Source organism: Ambystoma mexicanum, chromosome 3p (assembly GCF_040938575.1).
Source record: "Ambystoma mexicanum isolate Mex_15411 chromosome 3p, UKY_AmexF1_1, whole genome shotgun sequence".
Taxonomy (NCBI): domain Eukaryota; kingdom Metazoa; phylum Chordata; class Amphibia; order Caudata; family Ambystomatidae; genus Ambystoma; species Ambystoma mexicanum.
This window is the reverse complement of record NC_090925.1, coordinates 107,135,988-107,161,064: the sequence shown is the minus strand read 5'-3', so window position 1 is coordinate 107,161,064 and position 25,077 is coordinate 107,135,988. Positions and strand designations below refer to the sequence as shown.

Below are 25,077 nucleotides of genomic sequence, written 5' to 3'. Positions count from 1 at the left end.
TTTTATGGCCAAAGGTTCCTTCTCCAACACAGTATAGTTGATTTCTGCCTTAGATAACGTCTTTGATAAGTAGGCAATTGGTTGTTCGATGTTATTAAACCCGGATTGTAGGAGAACCGCTCCTAATGCCTGATGAGATGCATCTGATTCCACAATGAACTTCTTTTGTTGATCTGGCATGATCAGTATTGGGGCTTTTGTGAAAAGTTTCTTTAGTTTGTCAAACAAGTGCTGGACCTCCGAAGACCAAAAAAAAGCAACTCCTTTCTTAAGGAGATGTGCTAATGAATATGTAAGAGATGAAAAGTGGGGGATGAAACAGGTATAAAAATTGGCAAATCCCAAAAACCTTTGGATGTCTTTGACAGACTTAGGTGTTGGCCATTCTGTGATCGCGGAGATCTTGATGGGATCCATGGAAATACCCTCTCCTGATAGTATGAATCCCAAATAAGCAACTGAAGGCTGATGGAATTCGCACTTCTCTATCTTGCAGAAGAGATGATTTTGTTGCAGACAGGAGAGGACTTCCTGTACGTGATGAATGTGTTCAGTCAATGTGGATGAAAAAACCAATATATCATCTAGATATATTATTACATAGTGGAGGGATATGTCAGCGAATATGTGGTCCATAAACCGTTGAAAGACGGCAGGAGCGTTGGATAATCCAAACGGCATGACTCTGTATTGGTAGTGACCGAACAGAGTACGAAATGCCGTCTACCATTCGTCTCCCGCCTTGATGCGGATTAGACGATAGGCCCCACGTAAATCGAGTTTGGTATAGATACGTGAGCCCTGAACTGCCTCCAGAATGTCTGGGATGAGGGGTATTCGGTATTTGTCAGGTGCCGTGATCTTATTTAACCCTTGATAGTCGATATACGGGCATAGTTCGGTGGTGTTCTTTTTTGGAATAAAAAAAAGTGAAGCTGCCGCCGGGGATGTTGACTCCATGATAAGGCCGTTTTGCAAATGTGTTCGCAGATGCTCCTTTAGCACTTATTTTTCCTTGGCGGTAAGAATATACATTCGTTCGAATGGAAGAGGACTGTTTGGTACTAAATCTATGGCACAGTCATCCCTTCTGTGTGGGGGTAACACGGAGTATTCAGTGTGTGTAAATACTGATTGAAATTGTTGATATTCAGGAGGTAGTGTAGAGACCTGGTTGAATAGGGTTCCCTCAGGACTTGAATTCCCTGGGTCTTGATCCCTTCCGGATTGGGAGGTAATCTTTTTTAAACAGTCTCGGACACACATCTCTGAGCCCAAAAAGAGAGTTCCTGCTGCCCAATTGATGTAAGGGTTATGCTTTCTTAACCGCGGTAGACCTAAGATGATGGGATAATGCGCTGTCCGTATGATATCTAACTCTACGGCTTCCTGATGAGGGGTTACAGTCATTATCAGGGATCTTGTATGATCCTTAATGGGACCTGAAACAAGAGGACTGTCAGGTTTCCTTTAATTATTCCATTATTCCCCTTTATTTCTGTGTGGTTGGAAGTTTTCTACTGCAGTTGGTTTGGCCTTGACTTTTCTATACATATTCCTGGCTCTGGCCCAAGGCAAGATGGAGTTTTACAATAAAAGCTTTGATTGGATAGAGAGAACTGCAGGACAACAATGAACGTTCTAAATTGTCACTCTCTGCCTTTCATCGTCGTAACCCCAGCTGAGAGGACGTGTTTGTAGCTGCTCCTGCTGAAGTCTTGGGCCTAGTGGATTTGAACTTTCAAATCTTGGCAGTCGAGCGGCTACTTATTTGGGGTTGTTCAGGAGAAGTATTCAGGTTCACAGGAGAGTTTTCGGAAGTTCTTTTGGAAAAGAAACATTCTTAAGCTAAGTGAGTTTATTTGGATATGTAAATCTGTTGCTCAAATTCATTAGTGACTTTTAGAGAAAGTAAATGTAAATTCAATAGTAGAACTGTGATGTTACACTGTTAGTAGTTCCACGTTTAATTCTTAAAAGCGCGTGTATTCATAGTGCGTGTTCGCGAGCGCGAGAAAAGACTTTTACGTGATATCTACAGCGCGTGTGTTCATAGCGTGGGTGTTTATAGCGCGTGTACGCGAGCGTGAGAAAAGACTTCTACGTGATTTCTACAGCGCGTGTGTTCATAGCGCGGGTGTTTATAGCGCGTGTACGCGAGCGTGAGAAAAGACTTCTACGTGATTTCTACAGCACGTGTGTTCATAGCGTGGGTGTTTATAGCGCATCTACGCGAGCGTGAGAAAAGACTTCTACGTGATTTCTTCAGCACGTGTTTACATAGCGCGTGTGTTCCTCAGCGCGTGTTTCTCTCCGGCGTGCATTTTCTTCAGCGCGTGTTCTGCGCGTGTAAATCTTTGCGCGTGTGGACAAGTTTGCAAGTTCTTAAAGAGACTATGTACTTTATTCAGAAAGAAGAACTGGATTCCTTTTAAGCCCATCATAACTGGAACATTATACAGTTTTAAAAGGCATGAGTCAAGGTTCTTAAGGCTACATTACTCGAAAGGAGTTGCTGTTATTTTCAAGATTTTCAAAGCAAAAAAAGAAGGTAGAAAGATTTTATCAGCAATTACTCCTATCTTCTCTAAGATCCTTAAAGAGAAGAACCAGGTATGATTCTTTACATTTTAGTTAAGGATATAGAGTTTTCAAAATCAAAAGGTAGTTAAGTAAATTGAGGATTTTATGTGTTCTTATGTATTCACTGCAGGTTCTGCATCAGCTAGTCTAGACGTCGCCAACCTGGTGTTTCTTATGTTATCCACTTCCCCCTTTCCCTTTGGGGTGTAGTTTACAAAGCCGAGTATAAACTGGTTCTGAGGATTACATTTCAGGGGGATTGTCGGGGGTTCAGCAGCTTCCGCGGACACAGGATATCTCTCAGCCTGATAGAATGAAAGGGCATTAACCTTAGTCCGCCTCAGCTGACATGAACCCCGACGAGACCTCAATGGAGGCTCTAGGATCTTTGATCCGGGAGTTACGGGAAGAGTTAAAAATATCTCGTAGTGAGAATGCTTCACTAAGTCAAAAGGTGGAGGATTTAAATGGAAAAGTGGCACAAATTCAGCAGATGGGAGCAAGGAGAGAGGATGAGATGGCTGGGGGTTCAGGTTCTCCAGCTGTGTTAGTAAGGGAGGAAGGTGACCGGTTATCACATTTATTACGGCCCTCACATGCTAGTGAAGGAGTTAGAAGTTTAGTTATGCCGGTTCCCTTGGCGCATCCTGAACGTTATCAAGGAGACTCTAAGAGATTTAGGGTGTTTTTAACTCAATGCGAGTTACATTTTATGAGTAGGCCTGAGATTTTTCCTACAGATGCTTCCAAGGTAACTTTCATATTGTCTTATCTCTCAGGGGAGGCCTCTGCTTGGGCAGGGTTGTTGGTGACTCAAAGGAGTGAAGTTTTGAGAAATTATTCTAGTTACCTGGAAACTTTCAGAAAAATGTTTGACAGAAGGAAGATATCTTTGGAGGTGGATGGGGAGCTTTTAGAATTGAAACAAGGTAATAAAGAATTAGTTACTTACATTACACAATTTAAGTCCCTGGTTTTGGAAAGCAGGTGGCTGAGGATAAACAGGCCTTGTTGTTTTATCGAGGCCTTAGAGATGAGTTAAAGGATGCTTTATCTGGAATTGTAGATCGGCCCTCTACCTGTGATGCTCTGATAGATTTAGTTATTCAATTAGACTTTCGCTTGAGTGAAAGGAGAGAAGAGCGGCGTCATAGTCAGAGTGATTTTAAGTCTTTAGTCAAAGTGGATAAACCTTAAGTGGATATGAAAACGAAAGGGAATGATCCCCCTTCCAGGGCCCGGGGTCCTTTAACTAAAGAAGAAAGGGCTAGGAAAAGAGAAAATCATCTGTGTTTATATTGTGGAAGAAGTGGAAATTTCTTAGGAAATTGTTCTTTCACACCAAAAAGAAATTCTACTTCAACGGGAAAGGTGCAGCAGAGCACCAACACCGTGCAGACTGCTGTTCCTCATATCACAATGGATGTATCCTTGTTTTTGGAGATGGAGTTTAAGGGAAAAGATCCAGTTATGGTAGATTCAGGAGCCAATGGGAACTTTATGGATTGGGGGCTTGCCAAATCTTTGGGAATCCCTATTATTGTTGCACTCAGATCTGAATTGGACAGCTGCGGTCTCCACCAATGTGACGCGTAGTGCCGAGATGACGGACTGGACTGGCCCACCTAGTTTCGTTTGCTTGGCCCGTAGGAATAGTCTTCTGCAAATGGAGAAAGGGAATTAACCATCCGTGGATTTGAGCGTTAACCCTCCCCCACTCACACTGTTCTCCCTACTGATCACCTTTGATGTCCCCACTTATAGTCCCACCTGATGGTTTGGAAAGATGAGCTCTCCATCCTGCATTGAGAGCCATTTGCTTCACTGGCTCGAAGGAATTGGTGAGTTCCAGAACAATATTGACTCTGAGATTCCCGGCAAGACGCCATAAGTATGTAGTTCGTAAGAGTTCAAATGTCTGACTTTCACTCTGTCCAATTCCTTGCAGGTTGCAGCTTGACCCTAGCAAAGAGTTCCTCGTGGCAACCGGTAATATTCAGGAAAGGATTTGTATTATCCAACACAGTTCGATAAAATAATGTCAATATGTAACCTGTTGCTTTCGCCTTTATTCAGGTGGTGAGAGAAAGTATGAAGTCTCGGGGAATAATGCCTCCGGCGGTAAAATCAGGTAAGTCTATTGTGGTGAGGAGGTTTCCCCTTGTTTGCCCCTTTGTTTCACCTTGCTGTCCTTTTGTTTCCCCTTAGGGGACGGGGTTCGGCGAGGATGCAGTGGAAGCTGCGCCGACCCGTGAAGAGGAATAGTACTCCCAGTGGTAAAATCAAGTAAGTCTATGGGGGATAACTAATATTGCCTCTGTGTATTCCCTTGGCTCACCTTGCTGTTCTGGTCTTCCCCTTAGGTGCCGGAGTGCGGCGGGAACATGCAGAAGGATGCAGTGGAATGTGAAGATGCTGCGAAGGCCGGTGAGTTCAGCGCGGCGCTGCAGCAGGCGAGGCAACGCGCATAAAATAACTTCTTTCTTCCAACTCGAAGGCGCCATGGATTGGGAATTCAGGTAAGGATCAAAGGTATTGCTGTTGTTCTAACCTTTTCTCCTTCTTTCTCCCTTTTTCTAGGAGCTCCAGACTCGAGGCGGGCGTGGCAGAAGACTGGATGCAGACTTGCAGCCACGGTGAACGTTACGCTGCTGGATGCAGAATAACGCGAAGCGTGTGCTGCTTTTCGGGCGTGGTTTATATAGCCTCCAAAGTAGTCCTAGGTAAGTATTCCTCCCGTGCCCCACCCGAGTTAAAAATAGTCCCTAGGTAAAGTAGTCCCTTCCAAGCCTCTTTTGGCTTGGAGCTCTTGCAGCATGGTCTACATCAGGTAAGTTTGCAGCATGGTCTGCATCAGGTAAGTTTTAATCTATGAGCCTGGTACCTATGGCGCCAGGACTGACTCTCCATATGAGCCTGGCGCCATAGACGTCAGGACTGCACCCAAATAGCCCCTAGCAGGGATTGTTGGGCTTGCTTGGAATAACTTGATGCCTGTTTCCGGGGTTGCTGGTCTTGGTCTGGGTCCCCGGGGGTAGGCATCATGACAATTATTCAAAAGGAGGTTGTTGAGCAAGTTAGAACAGTTGATGGGACCTCTCTTTCTTCAGGTCCAATTACTCACAGAACTAGTTTTTTTTATCTGGAGTTACCCGGGGGTCACAGTGAGAGGATATATTTTGAGTTGATTGATGCCCCTTTGTTAAAGATAATTTTGGGAATGCCTTGGCTTACTCTGCATAATCCTTTGATTGATTGGAGTGCTAGGACAATTGATATGCAATCTGATTTCTGACAAGAGAATTGTTTCTCGGGAAGGCCTTTTGAGGGAGAAGTTAAACAGATAAATTCAGTGTCTAGTTACTTGGCTGAGTTTGGGGTTGGAGGTCATGATGTTGGAGCAGTTGTTGGACAACTTCCACAATGTTATCAAGGTTTTTGGGATGTTTTTGATGAGAAAGTGGCAGGAGAATTACCACCTCATAGATCCTTCAATTGTAAAATTGAGTTAGAGCCAGGAGCAATTTTGCCTAGTAGCAGAGTATATGCTCTTACAGAGAAAGAAAATGACTATTTTAACGAATATTTAACCGAGAATTTGGCAAAAACTTTTATTCGTCATTCTCAGTCTCCTGCAGCCTCACCTTTATTTTTTGTACCTAAACCAGATGGAACCTTCCGAACGTGCATAGATTATCGAGCAGTTAATAGGGTCACAGTTAAGAACCGGTATCCTCTTCCTCTCATCTCAGAAATGCTTAATCAAATTCAGGGAGCCATCATTTTTTCTAAATTAGATTTGAGGGGAGCTTACCATCTAGTGTGTGTGCAAGAAGGAGATGAATGGAAAACAGCGTTTAAGACCAGGTTTGGACTATATGAATATCAGGTGATGCCATTCGGACTATGCAACGCTCCAGCGGCTTTCCAATATTTTATTGATGAAGTTTTTAGAGAATTCTTGGATATTTTTGTAGTTGTCTATATAGATGATATTTTGATTTTTTCTTCAGATTTGGATCAACATCAGAGACATGTTCGTCTGGTTTTGCAAAAATTACGCGAAAATCATTTGTTTGCCAAGTTGGAAAAAAGCCAATTTCATGCAGATTCGGTATAATTCTTGGGTTTTATAGTTTCACCAAAAGGTTTGGAAATTAATCCTAAGAAAGATACAAGCAGTTCAGGAGTGGCCTGCCCCAACAAAGGTTAAAGATATACAGAGTTTCTTAGGCTTTGCAAATTTCTATAGAAGATTTATAGAAGGATTTTCACAGCTAGTTGCTCCTATAACCAGACTGCTCAAAAAGGGAGTAAAATTCGAATGGGACCTTGAAGCAGAAAAGGCCTTTCAAGAATTAAAGAAGAAATTTACACCCAGCCCAATTTTGATACATCCAGATATTTCTAAACCTTTCTTTGTGGAAGCAGACGCTTCCAATCTAGCAATGGGGGCGGTGCTTTCACAGAGACATAAAACAGCTGGTCAGTTACACCCGGTAGCTTTATTTTCTAGTAAGTTCTCTGCGGCAGAAGTGAATTAAACGATTTCAGATCATGAATTGCTAGCTATCAAGTCCGCTTTTGAAGAATGGAGACATTTTCTTAAAGGGGCTAGGCACAGGGTAACTGTACTTACGGATCATAGAAATGTATTGTTTTTGAAGCCTGCTAAAACGTTGTCTCCATGACAACTTTGTTGGTCTTTATTTTTTGCATACTATGACCTTTAAGCCCGGAAGTATAAACAGAAAAGCAGACGCACTATCACACCAATTTCCTGGAAGTGAGGCGAAAGAGGTTCAAGAACCAGAACCGATTATTGCTCCTGAACACTTTCTGTTACCTGGAGTTTTCAAAGGTATGGATGTGTTGAATGAAGTTCGCCAATCTATGTCCTTACAGAAGATGGAAGAGTGGGTGAAATTGGATCCAGCTAGGAGCTTAAAGGAGGGTCTTCCTTTTTTTGATAACAAGCTTTATTTGCCCACAGTTGAGTTAAGAGAAAAGATCTTGAAGAATTGCCATGAATCGATCTTTTCTGGACATCCAGGTTTCAGGAAGACACTGGAATTAGTTCGTAGGAATTTTTGGTGGGAGAAGGTTCGTCAAGATACTTTGAACTTCGTTAAGACGTGTGCAGTCTGTGCACAGGCAAAAAGTCAAGTTGGGAAGTCGCATGGTTTATTGAAGCCGTTACCTGTTCCTCCTCGACCTTGGCACACGATTTCTATGGATTTCATCAGTGAGCTTCCCCTGGATAAAGGCTGTACAACTATTTTAGTTGTGGTGGATCTTCTTACTAAAGAAGCACATTTCTTGCTGATGGAGGGAGAGCTTACTGCAGAAAAACTGGCTCATATGTTCTTGCAAGGAGTGGTTAGGTTGCATGGTCTTCCTTGTAAAGTTATCTCAGACAGGGGATCTCAATTTATCTCAAAGTTTTGGAGTGCCTTCTGTAAAAAACTTGGGGTGAAGGTTAGTTTAACTTCAGGGTATCATCCAGAGTCTAATGGGCAAGTTGAGAGAGTCAACCAGGAGTTAGAGAAATTTCTAAGATGTTATCTACAAGCTAGTGAGGAATGGGTTGATCTGGTGTGGTTGGCTGTGTTTTCCTACAACAATTGTGATAAGGATGCTACTTCAATGTCACCTTTCAGTTTTTGGGACGTGGTTTTCAGTCATCCCTTCTGTGTGGAGGTGACACGGAGTATTCAGTGTGTAAATACTGATTGAAATTGTTGATATTCAGGCGGTAGTGTAGAGACCTGGTTTAATAGGGTTCCCTCAGAACTTGAATTCCCTGGGTCTGTATCCCTTCCGGATTGAGAGGTAATCTTTTTTAAACAGTCTCGGACACACATCTCTGAGCCCAAAAAAAGAGTTCCTGCTGCCTAATTGATGTAAGGTTTATGCTTTCTTAACCGGGGTAGACCTAGGATGATGGGATAATGCGCTGTCCGTATGATATCTAACTCTACGGCTTCCTGATGAGTGGTTACAGTCATTATCCGGGATCTTGTATGATCCTTAATGGGACCTGAAACAAGAGGACTTCCATCGACACTTTCTACTGGGATGGAGATTGACTTAGAGGTTCTAGGAATGTTATGCTTTTGAGCCCATGCATCACCAATGAGATTTCCAGCAGCCCCACGGTCTACCATGGCCGACACGTTCTCCAGACGGATGTTTTCCCATGAGAGAGATACTCCTAGCACAACCATTCCGTTGTCTGACAGTGGACTCTGGGAATCTGAAAAGGCACTAAAGAGGGAACTATTTGTGGATGAATTACCCTGCACCGTTGTTCCCCTTACGGCCGGGCATTGGCGTTTCCAGCCTTCCTAGAAGGAACTAAGAGACACTCTTTGACGGTATGAGTACTGGCTCCACAATACATACAAGTCCGAGAGACTTTCGTCTAAAGCGCTCTTCTGGTGAGAGAGGACCGCGAGTGACTCCCAACTGCATGGGTTCTTCCGTTGATATAGGTTTACTAGGCGTTGCACACCCTTCCTGTTGTGGTCAGCTGTTCTTTCCCTTTCTATTCTCACGGTTTCTTTCCTGGAGTCTATAGTCCAGTTGCATCACTAAAGATAGGAATTCACTCATATTGTGGGGACGGGGTACACGTGAAATCTCACCCTTTAACTCTTCTGATAGGCCTCTCCTGAATATGGTTATTTGAGCATCGTCTGCCCAAGCAGTATCAGCTACCATCTGTTTGAAGCGAGTGATATACGACAGGATATCCTGTGAGCCTTGTTTGAGGTCTAGAAGACGTTCTTGAGCGGCTATGGTTACTTCTTGTCTACCAAACATAATCTTTACACTGTTGCAAAAGGCGGCATATGAGTCCAGTATAGGATTGTTATTAGTGACTAATGGGGTGGCCCATGCTAATGCGGCTCCGGTCATTTGAGAAATCATATGACCAACCTTATCCCGATCTGTAGGGAAAAAAGCCGCTTTAAATGCAAACTGGACGGTGCAAGATTCTAGGAATTCTTTAACTACATGGGGGTTTCCATCAAATCTACCAGAGGGGAGGGGTCCCGGAGGTACCTCTGAACTCTGAGCTGATCTACCCACTTGACTCTTTAAAGAGGCATTTTCTTGTTTGAGAAATTGTACCTATGCTGATAGGCTTTGCATGGCTGCCACAAGTTGTTGAACTTATTGTTCCATGTTTATCCCTTCGTATACTTGTTACCCGTAATGTGAGGGTGATATGTAATACTCTTTACAGGCATTGCTAGCTGTTATCCCTAACTCGGGACTTGCACTCATAGGATTTGGGAGGCGCACTCTTTCACCCTCACAAGTAATACAGGAGTGCAAGAATACAAAGTCCTACCTGATATTCTTTTTAATTTATTTATTGTGCAATAGCCAAAATGTGACTTTTAACACATTTCAACATACAGTACACAAAGATAAAACAGATAAAAATCATCCATCACTATACATACTCTAAATATCACAATGAACAAAACATACATCATTAAAATCAAGAAATGAAAGAAAGTGAGAAAAGAAAAAAGGAAAAAAGGGAGAAAAAGAAATTCAAATCGGCGCTAGCAATTCAGTCTGTTACTAACTCTTATTCCCTTAGACATTTTCCCACCTAACTCGAAAGAGCCATCTCATTACCAGAAGATAATCTTGCCCAAAAATCATCGGTATTAAGATGAGACTCGTCATGAACAAATCTACTAAAGTGTCTGGCCCTGAAACTCCAGGTCCCAAGACAATTAGATAATAGATGCTTAACAGTCTGGACTTCGCTAATAGGGCACCTGTCACAGATTGGTAGAGTCCCCCCTTCCTTATCTCTAGAAGCTAGTATTTCTAGAGTAGGGAGAAGGTTTAAGCGAAATCTCAGGAAAGAAGATCTGAACCGAGGGTTAGGGGACTTCTTTAAATAGGTCGGCACGAATGATAAGCCTTTATCCAGCACTGTCAAAGAGGCTCATCTTTTGGTTTTTCGCATATCATCAATCGTGCCTATCCAATCACCCAATTTCAGTTTTTCTTTCACTTTTAATGGGTTCTGCAGAAGCAACTGAACATCACAGTCACCACCAGACAATATTTCCAAACATTTGCCCAAATCTATACAGAAAACCATTGTTCCCTAGTTGCAGCTCTATAGCTGTTTCCTCAAAAAGGGAATTATTTGGAGGATCTAGGATTAATCTGTAGAGAGCCAACCACTTCCATTCAAGCCATGATCTGAGTGACGAAAGACCAAGTTCATAACGCAAGCAATCAATGGGAGCACAATCTGGCAGACCCAAAGTACGTTTCCATATCCTAGATTCTATTACATCCCAATCTATCTCCAAAGCTACATCGTTATAGTCCAAACCATATAAAATTACAGGAACTACCTTCCCTATGTAGAATCTTAGGAGGGGAAGGATAGAAAATTTGCCAAACTTGGAATTGATTTTTTTCATCTGTGCACCTAGTTTCACTAATTTTAGATCAAGAATACAAAGTCCTAACTGATCTTCAAACGATAGATTGAGGATAGGAGAGATTCCCCTAACGTTCTTTCACTGGGCAGCTGTAAAGTGCACAATGTGAAAACACTAGGGAAACCCTCGAGGGGAAGAAAACCCTTGTATATGGTGATCGTAGGAATCGGAAGGGAGCTTGTCTCAGGTGTGTTTCTTCCGGGTGTAGTTAGTTGCCGTCGGATAGTCCTCGAGACGTCAGGGCGTTCAATCCGGTTCCAACACTAGCTATAATGAGAATGGAAAGTTAACCCGGATAAAAGAAAACAGGTAAGTTAAATGAATGGATAATATACAACCTTTGACGCTAGTTGTTGCTGAGGTTAAAGTAGGTTGAATCATCGATGGAGCTGGGAGAGAGGATCTAGATGGGGATACAAATCTTAAGCAAACTCAGATAAGACGGGGAACATAGAGACCACTAGTACTGGGAAATATTCGTACCGGAATCCTGAATGGAGATTGGAAGATATTCTCTGAGAAATGTTCCGCGAGGGAATAGAGGTGGTGGCTGGGAGATACAGTCCGCATAACCGCGAGTTGCATGAGATTCTAAAGTAAAGAAGTAAATAAGATGAGTTGGTATGTCTGAAGTCAGTTGTATTGGATGTGATGTAGTGGTATGTCCACCTACGTTGTGCAGTTCCCTGGAAATGTTTGGATTGGAAAATCCTCGTGTAAGCGAACAGATGGACACAGGGGAAAAGAGGGAGTTCCTGCTAGCAGGAAAGAAGGAAAAGGAAAATGTGAATCAGGGGTTTGGAATGCAAGCAAAAAAGTCTAGGAGTTCCTAGCTGCGATACTCACGAAGCGTGACTGCTGTAATCAGAAGCAACGTGATGCCGTTCTGTATTTGGTCCCGGAAGTACTTTCTCAGCACGGATGGGAGGAGCAGGATCGAATGCCTTCAGAACCACTGTACCGTCACCCTGCGATACAGCGGCCATCTTAGGTAGGAGAATCTGAATGCTTGAGATACGACGCCAACGGCGCCACAATGACCATTTCCTAAGCATGCCCCGAGGGTTTGTAACATGCATGCACAGGACCCAACAGCACATGAGTGCCAATGTTGGTGTTCCCCTGCATGCAATACGCATTTTTTATAAAATGAATCTTTAGGATTCCTTAAGAAATGATAGCAGTACATAGTACAGGCACGTTTCAGTGCAGTTTTGTTCTCATAACTCAAGGTCACAACATGAGACTGGAGCTGGAGGAGAATGATCAACAACATTATACAGTATATTTTTATGGAATGGGTAGGCAACACATTGAGCAACCAGCCTGGAAGGGGCAGTGGAAAGGAGACAGGAGCAGAAGATGGAATTCAGAATGTTGGTCACGCATATGTAACAACAATATTACTGTCTAAGCAAATACAAAGCTGGAAACCATGTAGGAAAAACGTGTAGACTGAAGTTCCGGATAGTCCTCGTTGACCTTCACATGTGATGCTTCCACTTGTCTATGTTCTATTCCAGCAGTGTTGGATTTCATGGCTATTTTTAACTAAGCAGACCTCGGAAGAGGCCAATCACTGATGAAAACTGCTGATTGAATACTTTATGCCCCTTTGATACTTACCTAAGCTCAGCCTAGAATGTTAATTGTCCAATTGCTGCAATTTAGGAGCATTTAGAACATACCTGGGTTTGGACCGGTGATGGTTTCTTCTCCTCCTGCTCTGGGCTGATCCATCAAACTAGCCTTGGAACAGCTGTCCTTTGCCAAACTGAAAGTATAGGGACCCTTGAATCCTTCTAGACCTAACAAAAAAATAATTGGTATAATATATTCATATAGTCGACGTTAACTGCTTGGGCACAATGGAGGATGCATAGTATTCTGAAACCCATCATGAGATGAAAGCAAACTTTGTAAAAATATTCTGCTGTTAGGGGTAGAATTCACTGATCACATTTATTGTTCTCAGACTGTTGTTCATTTGTTGGCCATATGTTATTTTTTCACCATAGTGATAGTTCACTTGCTTGACCCTTTTTTTAAAAATTTGTTTATTAGCGTTTTGGTTCAAACATAATGTAAACCTTTCACTTTTGTACAAAAAAAGACAAATAAGAAAAAGGATACAAACAAAACATTCTCATATATACCTACGGTATAAAATGTTAAAAACTAAAAATATCCCATAGTAACATACAAATACAAATAGTAATAGTACAAAACAACAATTGGGAAAGACAAGTTTGCAATGAATTCCTTTGAGGTTTCTAATCATTCTATCTCTCCCATTTTTTTTAATTATCTGGGCAAGGAAACTACATAAGGCCAAAGTCATGCTCTACCCGTGGCCCCCCCATCAAGCTAGACCACATGAATTAATTGACAGATTACATCCCCAAGTATCTTTTCCTTTCATGGGTCAGTGCCGGGCAATTTGCTACTAAATGCTTAATTATTTATTTAGCCCAGTCCCCACTTGCTTGTCTTTTCCAAAGTAGGAATTTGATTTAACCTAAATCGAAGATAGATTGACCTTCACTTTGGAAAGGGTCCAATGAAGATTCTTTCTATCCGCCGCCACGTATTAGATTAAAAACTTTTTTTTTTTAATAAAGTATTTTATTATTATCATAATATTACAACAATCACAAAAACAAAAACAGATCAACATAAGGACTATCATGGTCAGTCTCAATCAACAAAGGCAGTACACATATCAGCTATGGTCAAGAGTCTTCCTTAGTACATATATCGGCGTGTAGTACATAATACCCATTGCACGCGCCCCAGCATACAGGAGGGAGTCTTAGATCACTTCTTATTCCCACCTATCCCAAATTTTTGAGGCTTTGTTGGGACAACCCCTTGCCAAATAGATCCTATGCTCCATCATGGCGCACACGTCCATATCCAGTTTCCATTGATCCGTTGTCGTGGGGTCAGGGGCTCCCCATTTCTGCGCTATATTACGCTTGACCAGCCCTGCTGCCGTGTGTAGGAGCAATCTCTCCCACTTGTTAGCTTCGATTTCATTAGGTATTCCCAGGAGTAGGGCTTTTGGGTCCAGTGGTATGGTCCGGCCCAGGACTCTGGAGAGCTCCCCACAGCATGCATTCCAAAAGGCTTGTATCCGGGGGCATGCCCACAAGATGTGAAAGAAGGTTCCCTCCTCCTCCCCGCAGCGGAGACAGTTTGGGTTTGGGGCCCTTTTCCAGCCGTATAGTCGCGTCCTAGTGTAGTATACCCGGTGCAGTATCTTCAACTGCACCAGTCGGAGCCTAGAGGAGATAGCAATCTCTTGAGGGTGCATGAGGACTTGTATCCAGTCCTCCGGATCTATTTCTCCCACATCCGCTTCCCATTTCGCCCTGAGCTCATTCAGTTCGGGGGTAGCAAAGGAGGATATGGCGTTATATAAAATGGAAGTGCATTTGGTGGGGATATACGTTGGTAGGATGTTGCGCTCTATGGGGGTGTAGTCCGGTAGCCTTGTGTCAGCTGTTAAGTGGGTTCTTAAAGCGTGGGCTAGTTGAATGTAGTGATACCGTTCCGTATTTGGGATCTGGAAGTGTGACTGTAGATCTTCAAATGAGGCCAGTTTCCCATTTGTGAGCATATCCCCCACTCGCGTGACCCCTGCTTTCATCCAGTTGGGCCATGGCTCTAGTTCAAGGGACGCAGCTAGATTATTATTTTGCCAGAGAGGTTGTGCGATGGTAACTTTATTATCCCACCCAACGAACCGGTGTGCCTGTCTCCAGACCATAGTGAGGTGCGTTGTAGTTGTGGGTGGGGGGGTTCTTGGAAGGGGTTGATAAAGAATGGTCAGCGGGTCTGCATTCTGTATAGTGGCCATCTCAGCGCGTATGTGAGGTAGGTCCCGGTTCCCGTGAAGCAGATCGTTAACCACAGCCAATTGTGATGCCCAATAGTAGGTTTGGAGACGGGGGACTCCCACTCCCCCCTCCCAGATCGATCTCTGAAGGGTGGTTAACGCTATTCGTGGTTGGCCTCCCCCCCATATAAGGTCCCTAAGAAGTGTCTCTGCTAGGTGAAACTCTGAGTCTGGAATTCTGTGTGGGGCATTTTGAAGGACATAGAGGTATCTGGGAAGGGTCATCATTTTAAAGAGTGCCGCTCTACCCATAAGGGTCAGGGGGAGAAGTTTCCAGTGTTGGACATCGGTAATGAACCGGTCTGTGATCGGTCGGAGATTATGCTCTACATAGCTTGTCAGGTCCCCGGATATCCAGATTCCCAAGTATCAAAAGCCTTCTTGTTCAACTCGGTACGGGCACTCCTGGGGGATAGCCTGCTCTCCACCCTTCACAGGGAAGAAAACTGACTTATCCCAATTGATTCTGAGTCCGCAAAATTTACCAAAGCGGATGAGCAGCTGTGTTACGATGGGACAGGATCGAGGCGGGTCTCCCAGGTATATAAGGAGGTCGTCTGCGTAAAGAGATGTACGGTCCTCATAGCCCTCTGGCCAACTAAACCCCGTCCAGGCTGTGTTTTGGCGAAGCCAAATAGCGAGTGGCTTGATTGCAAGGGCAAACAAAAGGGGGGAGAGCGGGCATCCTTGCCGCGTACCTCGGCCCAAGGGGAAGGATCGAGAGGACCATCCATTTACTCTTACCTCCGCTTGGATGTTAGTACAGAGTAATTGTACCCATCCTATAAAGACTTCCCCGAACCCCATATGGCGCATAATCTCCCAAAGGCTATCCCATCGAATTGAATCGAATGCTTTTTCAAAATCGATTGCCAGCAGGGCCAAAGGTCCGATTATAATTGGAGATCTCTCCATTGCCAAATGGAGACGGCGTAGATTCATCCGGGTCGATTTGTGGGGCAGAAATCCGCATTGGTCCGGGTGAATCAGGGTGGATGTAACCAGTTGTAACCGGTTCGCCAGGAGTTTTGCAAGGACCTTGGCCTCTCCATTAATCAATGATATAGGTCTGTAGGAAGCACATTTGTGTGGAGGTTTGTCAGGTTTGGGTATGACCACGATAGTCGCTTTACATAGGTCTGGTGGGAGAGACCCTTGTTCCCGGGCGGCAAGAAACATTCTGTGCAGGGGGGCCGCCATTTTGTCTGCTCCTAGCTTTTGCCAGGTTTCAACGGGGAATCCGTTCGGGCCCGGTGTTTTCCCCGACTGGAGCTGAGATAGTGCCTCTGAAATCTCGGCCTCTGATACGGCGGAGTCCAGATGCTCCCTCTGCTGCACGGAGAGCGTCGGCAACGATAGCTCGGCTAAGAGGGATGGGTCTAGTGGAGAGGCTGGGGCTCGGTACAAGTCTGCGTAGAACATCGAGAAGGCCTCAGCAATCTCAGCGTCAGAGTGATAGCTGTCACCCTGTGGTGTGACTATTTCCCGGACATGGCGTTGTCCTTCGTCTCTCTTCTGCAGCCAGGCAAGCATTTTGCCGCTTTGTCCCCTAGTTCGTATATTCTCGCTTTAGCCTGCCAGTGGGCCTGCTTAGCGTCATCCATTGCTCTGTTCCGAAGACGCTCTTGGGCGCGTTGGAGGGAACGATGGGTGTCAAGCGTGGGGTCGGAAATATGTTTAGCCTCCCTGTCGCTCACTTCCTTCTCGGCCTCTAGTATCTTTTGGAGCCGGGTGTTCCTTTTATGTGTCGCCCAGGAGAGGATTTCACCCCTAAGCACTACTTTGTATGCCTCCCATACTGTCACGGGGTTATCTACCGATTCTTCATTAATTTCGAAGTATTCGGCGGATATTTCCTCTAGGCGATCTATCAGCTCCGGGAACCCCCGGTAGTAGCTATTAAGTCTCCACGTTCTGGGGGGGAGGGCGCCCTGCATACATATTTCCATTGACAGCGGTGAATGGTCCGAGATGCCCCGAGGGAGCAGTTCTGCGGACATAGCCCTGTAAAGGTCAGTGCGACAGAAGAAAATAATCCAGTCTGGACATAGAACCATGGGCACCAGAGTGGAATGAGTATTCCCTAACATCGGGGTGTAGCTCCCTCCATACATCCCAGAACCCAAGGGCAGATGTAAAGTTGGCTAATTTGGTAGGGGTATCTGGGTTACGATTTCGGAGGTGGGAGCGGTCAGTGTTGTTATTCATGGTGTCATTGAAATCCCCCCCTAGGATGTATATGTCAGGGTGATGTTTACCTATAAGGGTGGTGAGGTCATCCAGTAATTCCTGTCCCAGACCCGGTGGAGAATAGATTGAGACAATTGCCACCTTTTGACCCCTGATCGCTCCCAGGATGAACACGTATCGGCCCCTGGGATCTTGTTCTACGGTATGCTGAATAAATGGTATACGTTTGTGTATCAGAATAAGGGTGCCCCTGGAGCCCATTGTGTATCCCGCATGAAAGGCAAGGCGATAGTTAGTTCTTTGGAAAAAGACACAGTTTACCCCAGCCAAGTGGGTTTCCGTAAGGAGGGCCACATCAGGGGAATGTCTATTTAGCAATTGCATGATAAGACGCCGTTTAATTCCTGACCCCATCCCATTCACATTCCAGGTAAGGAGTTTCAAGGACTTAGTGTGCTGCATGAGGGATGTGTGAGTTTGTGTAGAGGATATTTACTACGTATGATGGGGATATTCAGGGTATAGCGATTCATAAGAGATGGCGGTGTATTCTTCGCCTGTACTAAGGAAGCAGGGTTACCTCGTGGAACAGTGCAAAACGCCCCTAATAGGGGACAGTGAGTAGTTCGACCCATGAGCAAGTGGCAGTCCTGTAGTAACCAACAACATTTTTTTAAAACTTTCCCAACACACCCCCACCCCATACTCCACCCCAACACGAAGTACCTGTCGCCCAAACCTGCTGATCATTCAACTTAAGGTGTCAGCTCAAAAACCAGACCCTTAGATAGGGTCGAAACCAGCAAGAAAAAGAGAGGGGGGGGAAGAGGGGGAAGAGAGGTCTAACCAGGGGACAGTTCAGACCTTTCCCCAGAGTTCCCACCTTGTGCCCATCGTCGACTTCTTCCATGGTGGGTAGATTGCACGTCGGTATCCGAGGCGCGGCTGGTACACCCTCACGTGTCCCAGCAGTGTTCTAAGGTCCTCGTAGGGGACTATAGTTAGTTCATTCCTCTTCTTGTTGTGCCGGTGGCTCTGGGATCTCCTGTCCCCCCGTTCTGGGTGTCTCCTCGGGGAGGCCCGCCTCGGCCCGGGTCGGGGTCCTCCTCTCGGTCTCCTTGGTCTTGCAGTCCAATCGCCCTCTATGTGAGCCTCTGCCCACTTCCAGGCGTCTTGTGGGTCGGTGAAGTGGACAGTAGTGCCTTTATGATAGATCTTAAAATGGGCCGGGAAGAGCAGGCTGTATTTCACTTTCATCTGGGCAAGTTGTTTCTTGAGTGGTTCAAAGGATTGTCGTGCCCTCTGCACTTCTCGGGTATAGTCCGGGAAGAAGGCGATTCGTGAGCCGTTATGGGTAATCGTCCCCTGCGAGCTTGACAATTGCAGAAGGGCAACCCTGTCGCGGTAGTTGAGCAAGCGAGCGATGATAGTCCGGGGCGGAGCGCCCGGGAGCGGTTTGCCCAAAGGTATTCTATGAGCCCTCTCCACCGAAAAGAATTTTGAGAAGGATTGGGGTTCGAAGATGTCCACGAGCCACTGCTCCAGGAACAATTCCATGCATTGTCCCTCTTCCCTCTCCGGCAGGCCCAGGATGCGAACGTTGTTGCGGCGGGACCTTCCCTCACCATCATCCACTCTCGCCTCCAAGGCTTTCAGGCGGTTTAAGGCTTGGGACAGCTGACGGTTGATCCCGCCGATGCTGTCCTTCGCTTCGGAGATGCGGTGTTCCACGACTCCTGTTCTGGAAGTCAGCCTCTGCAGATCGTGGCGTAGGAAGGAGACATCTGCCGCCATGCTGTCTATTTTGGTCTCCATGGAGGAGCGAGAGTTGGCGATGGCCGCCATTACGTCCCGTTAGGAGAGGGATTCATCTCCCGTGGGGGAGTTTGGTCGTGTTGCAGGGTCCGCCGGGGCCGGGGTGGTAGTGACGGCAAACTGGTCCATCCTGCTCTGTGTAGGTGGTTTCTTCTGCCTGTCCTTCCCCATGTTCTCGGGAGTAGTGGGGTGTCTGCTACGACGGGGCTGGAATTATTGTATGTACGCCGTTGGAGTGGTTGTACCCCCCCGGTATATGGGATGGTGGCCGTAGAGCGAGTCAAGTGAGGGGGTATGAGTTCCAAAAGCCTCCTCCACCAGGGCCTGGGGCTTATATGACGAGAGTATTTTGAGACCCAGCGCCCTTTAGTGGGCCTCCACAATACGCGTGGACCTCCAGCGCTTCTAGCTGTTCACCCAAGCGGGTGGCGGTCCCCCATTCGCTGGTACGGTACAGTCCTCAGCGGGCAGGGCTCGATCACTTACTTCTAACGCGGTTTGCAGTCGCGGCGTGGTGTCCCAAAGTGGATATGAGTCAGGAGGCAGGAGCCGCACACCACCGGGACCTCAGGAGGGCGCCATTTTCCCCCGCACTTCTCTCGCGGATCGGATCCGTCTCGGCGTCTTCCGGGTGTCAGCGGGGCTCAGCCGGTGAATAATCTCTGATTCGGCGGTGGAGGAAGAGAGGATGGTCCCGGGCGTCCGCCTCACTTTCTGTCCCGTGCCCCGCTGTGGCCTCTCGATCAGGCGGATGAAGTCCGTCCCCAGACACCGGCGGCCATCTTGGTCGTGCAGCTCTGCTGCCGGGCCTCGGCGAAATGTGGATTTATCTCTGTCGTCTGGGCAGGCTGGTGCCACCACCTCTGTCAATCCGAGTCCGCAGCTTTATGGGCTCGGTCGCAGCGTTTATTTCGCACGAAATCCCCAGGAATCAGGATGAAAATGCAGGATTATTTTGGCGCTTGCGGGAGCTCACTCGGCTCACGTCCGCATCGTCCGCGCCCTGGCCACGCCCCCTCCGATTGAAAACTTTATTGATCAGTTTAGAAGTGTGGCGAGTAAGTAGAAATTCAGAACTGTTTAAATGTATGAACTGGAAAACTATTTTAAATGCTGGTTCTGACAGATCGAATTTATGCTGCGCAACAAAACTAAGAATCCATGAACACAGTCAGTTGGGTAAATGTGTACTAGCGTAAAAGAGTATAAGAACAATTCTAGAGTGTTATGAACTTAAGTTGAGAACAAAAAATTTCTAGACATCTACATTGATTCAATGATGTTACTGGAAGTTCCTAACCTTTAACCTCCAAGTTATAAAACGGAGGTTGACAGATTGGGGTCGATCAGAAGCTGGCGTCTGTCTTTTATTATTTTCTCCAAATTCCCCTTTCCCCCGGGAGAGTTGAGTCTTCAGCTGAATATCTGATCAGTTGTTGGCTCGACATTCTTGAGGGATCTGTGGGGCTCAACATCTTCCACAGACGAAGAAGACAGGACCGGACAGATGAAAGGCCAAAAATTGTCTGCCTGAGTTGCTGGGTCTCACAGATTCCATCATGGAACAGTTTGGAGACGTGATCCATGAATTAAGGGAGGAGTTAAGGGCTGCACACATAGAGAATTCTAAGTTCCATAAGAAGATGGATGAGTTGGGGGAGAAGGTGACACAAATTCAAGAATTTGTTGGAAAGTCTTGAGTTTTGGGAGCAGGGGATTTAGGAGAAAATGGCAGGGAATCCCATGAGTCTCAGACATCGTTTCTTGAATTGGGGGCTGTAGGAGAGAGAGAGAGAGAACCTCCTGTTTTAGAGAGAGAAGGAGTGAGGGAAGGAATAGATTCAGGAAGACAGATTTGGAATATGACCCCAGTTCCCTTGGCTCCTCCTGAGCGTTTTAGTAGGGAGGTTAAGAAATTCTCCACCTTTGTTACTCAGTGTGAGTTGCATTTTTTATGTCGACCAGAAAGTTTTAAAACTGATAAGGCTAAGGTTGCTTTTGTCTTGTCTTATTTAACCGGTGATGCATCAGCTTGGGCTGTACTTCTAGTGGCCCAGGAGAGTCCAGTTTTGCAAAATTTTGCGCAGTTTAAGGAGGATTTTCGGAAGATGTTTGGTAGGAGATTAATATCACAAGAAATAGATGGTGAATTGTTAGACCTAAAACAAGGAAATAAAGATTTAGTGAGTTATGTAACTACTTTCCGAACTTTAGTTCTTGAGACAGGTTGGCCAGAAAATAAGAGAGCGTCTTTGTTTTATCGCGGTTTGAGAGAGGATTTAAAGGATGCCTTGTCCGCTATTGTTGATCGCCCTACATCCCGTGATGCCCTGATAGAATTAGTAATGCAAATTGATTTTCGGTTGGGAGAAAGAAGGAATGAGCGAAGGAAGGGAGTGGGTGAGGTAAAGACGGTTCAGCGTTTTGAGAAGCCTAGAAATGAGGATAGAGGAAGAGTTAGTGATCAAGTAGGTAGGGGCAGAGGGCCACTATCCAAGGAAGAGAAAGAGAGGAGGAGAGTTAATCATTTGTGATTGTATTGTGGTCCTAGTGGTCACTTTTTAGGAAACTGCCCCTATACCCCCAAAAGACCTCAACCTGGTGGTTTGCGGACTCAACAGGTGGCGAACACTCTCCAAGCTGTGGTTCCTCATATAACAATCAATGTATACTTGTATTTGAATGGGATTTTAAAAGGGTCTGGACCTGCTATGATAGATTTGGGTGCAACTGAAAACATCATGGATTGTGGAGTGGCTCGGTCAATGGGAATTCCAATAGTTGAGAAATTATTAGTTGAACAAGTGAGAGCGGTAGATGGTTCTCAGCTAACATCAGGTCCCATCACACATGAAACGGTTCCTTTGTTCATGACGTTGGTTAAAGATCATTCTGAGTATATCGTCTTTGAACTTATTGATGCACCTCAAATTCAAATCATTTTGGGTATGCCATGGTTAACTAGTCACAATCCAACCATTGATAGGGGAAGAAGAGTCTTAGATTTTCAATCAGAAATTTGTAGAGAACATGGTCGTTGTTGCAAAATTGAAGGTTGGGAAGAAGGTACGGAAGATGCTAGAATAGTAGCCTTAGCTGGGAGTGGTTTTAAGGAACATTCCATTGGGGCAGTGATAGGTGTGTTACCTGAGTGCTATAGAGAGTTTGCTAATGTCTTTGATGAAATTGAGGCATGGGAATTACCTCTGCATAGATCATATGATTGTAAAATTGAATTGGAAGCTGGAGCAATCTTACCAAGCAGTAGAGTGTATGCCTTGACCGAGAAGGAGAATGATTATTTAAAGGAGTATATTGAAGAAAATCTTAAGAAGGGGTTAATCAGGCATTCTCAGTCTCCAGCTGCTTCACCTCTATTCTTCGTGCCTAAGAAAGAAGGGAAGCTTAGGGCCTGCATTGATTACCGTGCTTTAAATAAGATCACGATCAAAAACCGTTATCCTCTACCATTAATTTCAGAAATGTTGGATCAGGTTCAAGGGGCTACAATTTTGACTAAATTAGATTTAAGGGGAGCATATCATTTGGTCCGGGTTAGGTAGGGGAATGAATGGGAAACAGCCTTTAAAACCTGTTTTGGATTATTTGAATATCAGGTGATGCCCTTTGGATTATGTAACGCTCCAGCTGCTTTTCAATTTTTTATCAATGATGTTTTGAGAGAATTTTTAGATCTTTTCGTGGTAGTTTACATTGATGACATCTTCATTTTTTCACATGATCTGGAGCAACATCATCAGCATGTTAGAAAAGTGTTAAGAAAACTACAAGACCATCATCTTTTTGCAAGTCTCGAAAAAAGTCAATTCCATACTGAGGTTGTTGAATTCTTAGGTTTCGTAATTTCTCCTCGAGGATTAGAAATGGATCAAAAGAAAGTCAAAGCAGTCAAGGATTGGCCGGTTCCAACTAAAATCAAGGAAGTGCAAAGTTTCTTGGGTTTTGCCAATTTCTACAGGCGATTTATTAAAGACTTTTCCTCTATTATTCCTCCTATCACGAGACTTCTTAAGAAAGGAGTACTGTTTATTTGGAATCAGAAAGCTGAAAATGCCTTTGATACTTTGAAGCATCGATTTACTACTGGTCCAATTCTTCTACATCCAGATCCAGCTCAACCTTTCTTTGTGGAAGCAGATGCTTCTAATTTTGCTGTAGGAGGAATTTTGTCTCAAAGACATAAGGAAACAGGTCAACTTCACCCGATAGCTTTTTTTTTCAAAGAAATTCTCTGCTGCTGAGAGTAATTATACTATTATGGAAAAAGAATTGTTAGCTATCAAATCAGCGTTTGAAGAATGGCGTCACTATCTGGTGGGAGCTCGACATCCCGTTACAGTTCTTACTGATCACAGAAATCTGTTGTTTCTCAAGTCCGCCAAGACACTCACTCCCAGACAATTGAGATGGTCGCTATTCTTTGCGGATTTCGATTTTGTGGTTACATTTAGACCAGGGAGATTAAATGGAAAGGCGGATGGTTTATCGAGGCAATTTCTGGTTGTGAGAAAGAGCTGGAATTGCGTCCAGAACTAATTATTCCTGAAGAACACTTCATTTCAGCGAATTCAACAGAAAGGGAAAATTTGAAAGAATCTATCAAGGCAGTCTTTAATAATCAACAGATGGAGGATTGGGCATGTCGAGATGTGAAGAGGTCAATTCAGAATGGGTTACCATATTTTGAGAATAAGTTACATCTTCCTAATAATGATCTTCGAAAGAGAATTCTTCAAGAATGTCATGATTCGGTCTTAGCAGGACATCCAGGATTCCATAAAACATTGGATTTGGTTCTTCGTCACTTTTGGTGGGGAAAAAGTTAAGGAGGATGTTTTAAATTACGTGAAAACTTGTGAAGTTTGTGCTAAGGCTAAAAGTGAGACTGGGAAGCCTGCAGGTTTGCTAGAACCTTTACCAATTCCTCCTCGGCCTTGGCATACCATCTCCATAGATTTTATCGTTGACTTACCTTATGATAGAGGTTACTCAACCATTTTGGTTGTGGTTGATTGTTTTTCTAAGGAAAGTCATTTCATTCCCATGAAACGGGTAGTATCAGCTGAACATCTAGCTAAAAAATGTGTTCAAGAAATAGTAAGATTACATGGTGTTCCTAACCAAGTTATCTCAGACAGAGGATCACAAGTTGTCTTGAAATTTTGGAGAGAGTTTTGTAAAAGAGTAGGGTTGGAAATTAAGTTAACATCAGGATATCACCCAGAAGCCAATGGGCAAGTTGAAAGGATCAATCAGGATGTGGAAAAATATTTAAGATGCTTTATTGATGGTGAAGTTGAGCGGATTGATTTACTGTGGACGGCAGAGTTTGCATATAATAATTCAGTTAAAAGTTCCACTTCTATGTCTCCTTTTGTGTGTGGAAGAAGGTATAACCCACATTTTCTCTGTGAAGATAGTAATGAGAATGAAATTTGTCCAGCAGTGGAGAATATAGTTAAAATAATTAAAGAGGGGTGGTCTCGAGCAAGAGAAATGTTGCAAAACAGTAAGGCAAATTATAAGAGATTTGCAGGTCCTTTTGAGATTGAGGAGGTAGTAGGACCTGTTTCTGTAAAACTCAAATTGACTCCAAATTTAAAAATTCATCCTGTTTTTCATGTGAGTTTACTAATACCTGTGATAAAAGGAATTAGAATGAAACCTGTTAACAAACCAATTGCGTTAGAAACCAATTCGGAAGAATTTGAGATTAGACGAATTCTTGATTCCAGAAAATTGAGGGGTAAAATCCAGTATCTCATTGATTGGAAAGGATTTGGTCCAGAAGAAAGAACATGGGAGTGGGAGTCAGATATTCATGCTAAAAGATTGTTGTCTAGGTTTCACAGAAAGTTTCCTAACAAACCTGGCCCTGGGGTCAGGGCCTGAGGAGTGTCAGGACTGGCTTGGTTAGTAACAGGAAGAGTAACAGGATTAACATTGTGCTTTCAGAGCTGGCTGGGTTAATAACAGGAAGAGTTTGTACATAGAATTAACATTGTGCTTGCCCAAGTCAAGATGGAGCGAAAGAAACTTAGTCTGATTGGTTAAAGGAACAATGATATGTTTGTTTTTCCT

At 44.5% G+C, this 25,077-nt stretch overlaps 1 protein-coding gene across 4 annotated transcripts in view; it reads right to left on the bottom strand.

Moving 5' to 3' along the window:
- The window catches only part of LOC138580132 (zinc finger protein 25-like), a 340,122-nt gene that overhangs the window by 131,926 nt on the left and 183,119 nt on the right, over nucleotides 1-25,077 (bottom strand). For 3 of the 4 annotated variants that reach the window (XM_069650436.1, XM_069650437.1, XM_069650439.1), the window contains exon 6: nucleotides 12,758-12,877. The exons of the other annotated variant lie outside the window; for it this stretch is intronic. In XM_069650436.1, coding sequence (XP_069506537.1) covers nucleotides 12,758-12,877 — 120 coding nt within the window. The remainder of the gene's footprint in view (nucleotides 1-12,757; nucleotides 12,878-25,077) is intronic. 4 annotated transcript variants of the gene reach the window in all.